Source organism: Vigna angularis, chromosome 10, assembly GCF_016808095.1.
Source record: "Vigna angularis cultivar LongXiaoDou No.4 chromosome 10, ASM1680809v1, whole genome shotgun sequence".
In the NCBI taxonomy this organism is placed as follows: domain Eukaryota; kingdom Viridiplantae; phylum Streptophyta; class Magnoliopsida; order Fabales; family Fabaceae; genus Vigna; species Vigna angularis.
Window position 1 is genome coordinate 27,664,983 of NC_068979.1, and position 8,747 is coordinate 27,673,729.

Here is an 8,747-nt window from a genome sequence, read left to right on the forward strand (position 1 = left end):
TCAGTCCATCATTTTTAAAAGTGTTTAAAATTGGTTCACTTATTAAATTTTACGTCAACACGTGGAATTTTAAGTTGTATGCGTGGTGATTTTATTATTTTTTTATTAGTTTTGGTTTATCTGCGTCACTTATGAAATGGAGTTATGAAATGAAATGTTAAATGGCTTTTTCTTCCTCTTTCTCCCACCATAGCCAAACAAATTTGTATCTTCATCTTCTTCTTCCAACACCATGCATCACCCACCCTCACCCTCTTTCCTTCTCTGTCATGAACAATATTCCTCTTTCTAATTGTTAAGAAAATAAAATTGATCAATCCCACTAAAACTATATTAAAACATGTACTGGCATTGGTTCGTTTACAAGCTTAATCTTAAGCAAGACTTGCACCTGTTCCCATCTTTCTAAAAGAAATATCTTGTTAAAATCCAAAGGGGACCAGAAACTTGTCTCAGATTGTAAAAATCTCATTAAAAGCTCATGCCCCAACATTTATTCTTCTCAATTCCTTATCGAAACTCGAAAAAAATCCCGTTTCTAAAGCTTAAGTTGCGTCAAGATCTTCTCATTAGGCAGAAGATGGTGTTGGTGTTGTCAAAAGAAAGATGGATGCTTGCAAATCTGGACTCATTTGGATCATACAGAGCCCATTTGGTTACACTTTTGGTATCAGGTAGACAAAATGGACATGTTAAAAGGTCATGGAGCGACATCAACAAAATTTTGGTTTCATCAAACGCAGTTATGCCAGACAGTTTCATGTTCATCAACAAAATCAACACTCTCACCCCCCAAATCGCGCAACTTGCACAAAAGATTAAAGAAACCCAATTCGCAGACCCAAATACCCAAGGAAAACCCCAATTGTAAGAACCAGATTCAAAAATCCCCAAATTCCAGATTTCATAAACCCTAGTCAGAAACAGAGCACAGGGAAAGAACAAAAGTCCTTTGCAGAGTCGAATTAGAGAAGGAGAAAACGAAAATCCGAAAAGGAACCCCAAGATCCCCCAAACGAAACCCCAAGCCAACGCCATGCACTGCCACGAAAACACCCACTAACTAAGACCGTCGTCGTTGTAGAGATGCCGGCGAACGAACCCACACATCGTGGAGATGAGTCGCGTTTGAGCCACTAGACCTAGCCTCCCTTCCTACGAAACGAACCAGGATGGGAAGAAAAAGAAGGCTACTTTGCTAAGATCAAAACAGCAGCAGAGATGAGGGACAAGAAAAGGTGTCTCCCTTCTCTGCCAAAAACATTAATTATAAATAAAAGTGATTAAAAAGAAAACAATAATCCAAATTAATTATAATTAAAGCAAATACTAAACACGTCACCACCCATACAATTTAAAAGAATGACATGTTACTAATATTTTCTGCCAAATTCATCTATTATTAACACCGTTTATTTCTATTTAACAGAAGGGACGACGTTGACGCAAAATTTAATAATTGATAACTAATTTCAAACACTTTTATAATAAGGGACTGAATTGATATTATTCAGTAAAACTGAGGACAAAATAAGATATTAAACCTTTTATTTTTATAAAACTTTTAGAGCCGACTGTTGATTTTGTTTTTTAATATAAAAAGTGTTATAAGTATTAATATTGTGTGTGGGTGGGTGTGTATGTGTGAAGTCACATGTTTGTAGAGAATCATCATCATCACCATCCTTAGAAGCATGTTCTAGCAAAGAAAAATCTATATATGCATTGCATTGGGTAAAACGATCATCATTTAAGCATCAATCATCTCAATATATATTTACATCACCATAGGACACCATGGATAGAGGCCTTGCATCAATGACCTTGTCATACCAGGTCATATCATTCATGTCTATATTCTCATCTTATCTAATGAGGGATGTCAATCGTCTTATGCCACGGTTATTGTCCTCAATCACTTATATCTCTATTGATAATTGAACAACGTCTATCATGCATTGTTGAAGATCATTAACCACAAGACTCAACCTTAGAGTCATATCCAACTGCATTTGTTCAATGTTTGCTTAATGTTGTGCTTTGGCAGCTTCCTTCTCAAACTAAATGAAGGGGTTAATGACTATTATGAAGCTAGGATTTTCATTTAAAGAATGGAGCAGTTCAATTCTCCATTATCTTCATTGGTAGCTCTTATGTGTATATGCCAACTGGATGCATGGTCCTAATGAATAGGATACAGTATGCAATAGAAGTCTTGCTCCACTTCCGTACAAACTTGTCCTTGAAGGCAGACTCCCACATTTTAGAATGAAAGAGGACAAGTTGATTGACCTTGTCAGTAGTGGATGGAAAAAACACGAATCGACTCTTTTCAGAGACGTGACTCCTAAATTGTGCATTGTAGGATGATGTTGAAAAGGATATTATGAATCACTTTTCACAATGGGATCAAGTTTTAGCTCTTCACAACGACGTTTGCTCTTGGTGTTGGTTGTGGCACACCATATAATTGTTTGGGTTTCGAATGGAGTTAGTTAATATATTAGTTGTTGGAGTCTCATTGTTAGTTAATGTATTAGTCATTTTTGTCAGTTTTATTGCATAGATAAATGAGAAGGACGAATTCTGGAATGAAGAAAATTCAACATTCTATACTGGTTGCAGTGACTAACTGGTATAAAACAATGTCACTCTGTATATCAATTCTCGGTCTAACTAGTATAGGAAATCTTTGTAATTTATTATAATTTTGTCATTGTGTCACTTTCTATACTGGTTGTAGGTCCAACTAGTTTAGAAAAACTTTGTAATTTATCACAATTTTGTCATTGTGCCTCTTTCTATACCAGTTGGAGTTAGAACCGGTAAAAGAAGTCTTACAATATTTACTATTATGCCACCATGTCATATTTTATACTTGGTGAATTATAACTAGTATAAAAAGTCGCTATAAAAAACGTGTTTTACACTAGTGTGATGACATACCTCTGATTAAGAGACCTACCATCAAGAGTTATGGTTAAGAGGATACAAAAAAACTAAATTTTCTCTTAACATGACAGACTCAAACTAAAGTTGACGTGAGCTAAGGAGGATGTGAAGAACTAGCCAAAACTGTATATTCGTAAATATTAGATTATGATTGTAGTTTTAATCTTTATATTCTAGACCTAATAATATAGGATTTTCTTTGGGCCTAGATGATTTTTGAGCCTAGAATGGAGTTTGAATCCAGAAAGAGTTGGGCTTGAGAAGAGGAGATACATTAATCCTAATTTGGTGCGATAGATTGGAGAGAAAACTATGATTAATGTTTTTCATTGTGAGCCTACAAGCATGAAAGATATGACTTGCTTATGTGGCAAGTTAAATTTGTGCCATTGCTCCTTTTGACTTCGAAATTTAATTTCTTGACTCAATTTTTTTTTAGATCACTTTTTTCTTTTTTTCTATTTGATCTTGTAAAAATTATAGTGTAGTGAAAAACCATTTATAATTAGATGAGTGTATATTTGCATAATTTATTTTCTCAGTTGGATGTGTACTACTAGCCTATTTAACTTGGCCATTCAGTTCTGACATTTAAGTAAACAATTAAATAAAGACTTTCTAAACTGAAAATTTTCACCAATTCCTCACCGTTTCATGTATATTAAAAGTTATATTTTAGATTTTTTTTTATATATATATATATATATATATATATATATATATATATATATATATATATATATATGTGTGTGTGTGTGTGTGTGTGTGTATAACTGAGATGGATTTATTTTTATATTTAGATTTGTTTATTAATATATGTGCTGTTATTGAAGGTAGTTGAGAATTGTTTAATTAATTAATCATGTGTTGTGCTACCCAATTCAAAGCAAGCATTTGAAATCAACAATTTTCGTAGCATGATGTTATGCAACATGTGGCAGGACATAAGCTGCACAATTAAGTCATTAAAAATCTCAATAAAAACAAGAGGACAATTGTTATAAGGTTCCCGTGAACTTCTTGCTTGCGTGGAAACTGTAAGGAAGGTACTGGCAAATTATATTTAGAATTAGTATCAATTTTAAATAAATTTCAGCTTGTAACATTTTCTGTATTATTATATATACTAATATTAACAAAACTTTCATTTTAAGCAATATAATATAAATGTTGGAACATTGTCAACTTTAAAAAATGACGTAGCTGCTCATTCATAATAAAGGGTTTGACAAAAACCTCGTCGACGGAAATTTTAGGCAAAAAAACATTGTCAACGTTGCTAACTAGCAAGATAGTTGGGTCCTAACTGATCATATATATATATTGTCAACTGCAAAATCATATTATTGTAGTGTGAGATAAACAGAACAATGATTATAAACTAACCAAAATATTAGTAAAATTTTATTGTTAATTATCTCACAGTAATAGTTGCAATGGCATCTGAAATTGTTTTTATTAGGTGCATTTACTCAAACATTTTATAGTGTTCTTAGTTTCACACAACATGTAAGAATGAAAGACCAACTACGTTAAGCCATTCAAAACAATTAATATATTTTGTATCATGTTATGATTTATTCCCTGCTTTCAACTATAAGTGCGTTGAAGTTTCGTGGTAAACGGTACAAGAGTTCAGCCTATTACCATGGTATAAAAAATAATTTTTAAGAGATTAACTTTTAAGTTTAAAAAAAGTATATAAATTGATGTTTGCATTTCTTTATTTATATGCTGTAAATTCTTTTTATTTTTAATTAATTTGAAATTTTTATCATATTTTAAAAAATTATGATATTATTTTAAAAAATAATTTTAAACTTAAATAAATTATATAAAATCTATTTATAAAATAATATTTATACTCAGTTTATATATTAAAAATTCATCTTATATGTGACTAATATGATATCTTTAATATAATTTAATTAAGTGGTTATTTTTAAAAGAAATAATTAACTGAATCTGAACAGTAGGTAGCTAGTATGCTACTACGAAAATTATATATCTATAACTATTTGAGCTTTATGGATATGATGAATCAACATATATGTATATAGTAGTTTACGAAAAGAATAATGTGGAAAATTAATTTGGTCCCTTTCGATTCGATATATATCAACTTGTAGATAGCGATTTGACCATTGAGATGCTTTGAAATTTTCTTAAAAGAAGCAAGGGACAATGAACTATTATTAACATATGTATATTAAGTAATCTCTACAACGACACAATCATGCATATTTAGAGTAGAGTTTTTCAAAAATAAGAAATGGATGATTACTGTTGTAGTTATGCACCGGAAACCAAGTTTACAAGATTAACAAATTTAGAATAGTGTAAAAATATAGTCATAATCCGGTAAGCAATATGGCAACAGGCAAAGAGAAAAAACTGTACTAAAAGTTCATTGATTCCAAAAGCACATTGTCTGAACTGGTGAAGAGAATATAAAGAAGAACAAAACAGAAGAATATGTTGTGTAGTAAAGGAATACGGATAAGTTATCTGATACCTGTCAACATTATTCTTTCCGAAATTTGACGAGGGGATAAGAACATTATGTAAAAATGGTTAGTATAGTAGTGAAGAGGATAAGTATATAATGAGGTTTAGGTTAAAAAAATAATATAAGAATTAGAAGCAATGTGGAAGTGATATGAATATGGTGAGGTTGAAATGGAGCATATGCGAAGAATCGTGGTTTTCAAAATGATATTGGTATTCGCAATAACATGTCTCGAGCAAAATCTGAGTTCCAGATTCTGCAGTAGTGCCGAATTATGCCACAAAGAAAGCTTCATGAAAAGTTGACCGTTCCAAAAGCGACGTACTGGGAAGGGTTTTTAAGATTAGAAGCAATGAGGGTATGTACAGTGTACACAACACAATCACCATGCCCACTTGCCAACAAGCCTCTTTCTTTATTGGACAAATGTCTCATTATCAACTTGTTCACACTTTCTTAGCTAAGGGTCCCCCTCTCCTTCATGCCACCAAAACCATTTTTTTATTTATTTATGAGTATTTCTCACAACATGCCAAAACAACTCATTATGATGATTACCCAAAATACACACCACCAAAATTAATTAGTTTCCACAATTACAACCCCCTCTAACCATCATACTTTTCATTCGCCTAACAAAAAACTTGTTTTTTGTATGTCAACACTGATATTTTGGGAAACCTATGTCCCATATTTCCCTCAACCCCCACAACACTAAAAAAAGAAACATCAGATGCCATCAACATAATCATCATTCAAACGATTCAACATGTACAATTAAACAGTTATCCTTTCTTCTTTTCTTTTTTTTACTTCTCCTTTTTTTTCCCTTGTACAGTTTGGTCACATTACACCTAATTTCTGCGTCTAATTAAGTAATATACAATCCACCTTTTGCAACTTGCCTCTGCACCGCCGTTCTTGTACCTTCTTCCTTTCATCAGTCACAAAAAGAAAAAAAAAACAAAAACAAAACAAAAACGAAGTTTCTAACGTAATGTTACAAAGCACCAATAATCTTAGGTTTCTTGCTACACTCCAACGAAAACAGCTCCATTTCTCTTCTTTTGCCATTGCAGAACCCGGGAATAGTTCCGCTTGCATTATTGTTACCATTCGGCTCCGAACCGGGTAGTTTCAAAATGTTAACGCCGAAGAGCCGAACCATCTGAATCGGTTCAACAACCGGTCCCACCGGACCGAACAACCCAACCTCGTTAACATTATTATTCCGCGCCTTCCAATCGATGTAGAGCTGCTTGTCCGGTCCGGTGGACCGGTGAAAGCAAACCGTGTCACCGGCTTTCAGATTCTTTTCTTTAACGAACCGGCTCCAACCTTTGGTCAAAACGTAGCTCTGGCTACTGTTCCAATACGAGTACCGGAATCGCCACACTTTCCCCGCAACGTCTTCGAAGTTCAACAAAACGCCCTTCGCCGCCGTCGCGCTAACGCCGTTAGCGCTATGCAACGGGAAGTGCTTCTCCGCGTGTTGCTTCGGGATCACCAACCGATTCAGCTTCCCCACGTCGCTCGGGGTAACCGCCTTCTCGAACAGCTGCTCACGCGCCTTTACAAAACACGCGCCAGCGATCGAGTTACCGTTCCCGGCCGCGGCGGCTCCGCCGCGCCGCCGTACGACTCCGCGGCTGCGCTTGCTCTGCTCAAGCTCGTCATTGTACGTGTGTTTCCTGAGCATGTCGACGATTTCCGACTTGGAATGCGAGTTGAGAAACTCGGCCTCGCCGTCCTCGTCGTCGCCCTCTCCGGCGCCGCCGGATACCGGCTTGAAGTTGGTGACCGCGTCCTTGCCGCGGAAGCGCTGCGCGGCGATGTCGTATGCCCTGGCCGCCTCGTCTTCCTCGTTGAAGGTTCCCAGCCACACGCGCTGGTGCTTCTCGTAAATCTGCGCGCCCCAGCGGCCGTTGGGCTGCGGCACGACGCCTTTGTACTTTGACGAGGGAAGCTTCCTGGATTCGACCTCGGTGTTTCCACCGCCGTCAGGATCTACGATTGCGCTGGCGCCGCTGCCGACGCGACACAAGGTGGTGGAGGGCGGCGGAGGAGAAGGATTGTTGGACGAAAGCAGAAGGAGCTTGTCCTCGGATGAGACGGTGGGGGAAAGGCTGATGGAGAGTGATTCAGTGGTGGTACTCTCATCCATGCAGTCCATTTTGAGTAAATTATTATTTTGTATGAATTTGAAGTGAGAAAGGAAAGAAGAGAGGAAGGATGGTTTGTTAGTTTGTTTGACTAAGAGGTAGCAGGAGAGATGTGTTTGGGTGGGAATAGGGGTTGTTTGAGGGGGTAATATATAGAGAAAGAAGGTGTCCCTAGTAAATGTGTTATTTTAATATTATCCTAAGTGGAAAAGGAAATATGCTTAGTTGGGAGAATTTATTAATGATGAGGTGTAGTTGGATATATAGTATGTGTTTAATAATAATAATGTTGTAAATGGAAGAGAGAGTGTAAGTGTGGGGTGTGGGTCAACTGGGATGGATGGGTGAGGGAGTAGGAAGATTCATGGTGTGGGAAGGAGAGGGTAAAAAGGAGAAGAAGACTGAGTGTTGTGGGCTTTGTATGTGAGGTGGGTCCTACTTTATTATCAAGTTGATGGGGTTCACATGAGAGGAGGGTGGACCTTGATTTAGTGAAGTTCATCCCCCCTGTACAACTCTTTTCTTTTTTTTTTTCTTTAACCCCCATCTATTATTATTTGGTCTTCTTTTAATGCTGATAAACATAATATGTAGTGTAAAAAAGGAAAGTGAAAGAGGTAAATGGGTGGTGGTGGTGATGGTGGTGGTGGTGGTGGTGGGGTTTTAGTTTTATTGGAGGCATGGATATGCATTGAAGAAGGGACATGGTGATCCAACAACAAATTCTTACCCTCTCCCTCCTAATTTGTCCCCACTTGCCTTCATCTCATTCGTTCCACTTTGTCTTATTAGCCAGGTTCAAGCCCAGTAGTATCTTCTCTCCAAAATAAAACAAAACAACCACAAAATTAGAAACACAAAAATCTCATATTTCCTTCAAGTGGGAGGAGGGTGCTTTCTCTTGTTTGTTCTCTGCATTCATTGTCCAAAATGAAACTTCTTAGAATGACTTGGAAGAACGCTTCAAGGTACAGATTGAGACAACCCTTGTGCTGCATTATATAACCATCCCACCCATTTTATTCATTCATTCAGACAAACTGTGTTGGGGCCACACTCTCTTCTCTTGGATAACCTCATACTTTCACACAACGGTTACTCGGTTAATAATCCAAAAATAATAA

The 8,747-nt window shown here is 36.3% G+C and overlaps 1 protein-coding gene across 1 annotated transcript; it reads right to left on the bottom strand.

The window, feature by feature from the left end:
* Positions 1–6,195: 6,195 nt before the first annotated feature.
* On the bottom strand, positions 6,196–7,857 carry LOC108334646 (AP2/ERF and B3 domain-containing transcription repressor TEM1). Its single transcript, XM_017570541.2, has one exon. The coding sequence runs from the start codon at positions 7,632–7,634 to the stop codon at positions 6,462–6,464; it is 1,173 nt and encodes a 390-aa protein (XP_017426030.1). The 5' UTR covers positions 7,635–7,857; the 3' UTR covers positions 6,196–6,461.
* Between the last annotated feature and the right edge of the window lie 890 nt (positions 7,858–8,747).

Excerpts from the sequence above, each read along its gene's own strand:
- LOC108334646 (XM_017570541.2), bottom strand. The coding sequence starts at position 7,634 with ATGGACTGCATGGATGAGAGTACCACCACTGAATCACTCTCCATCAGC.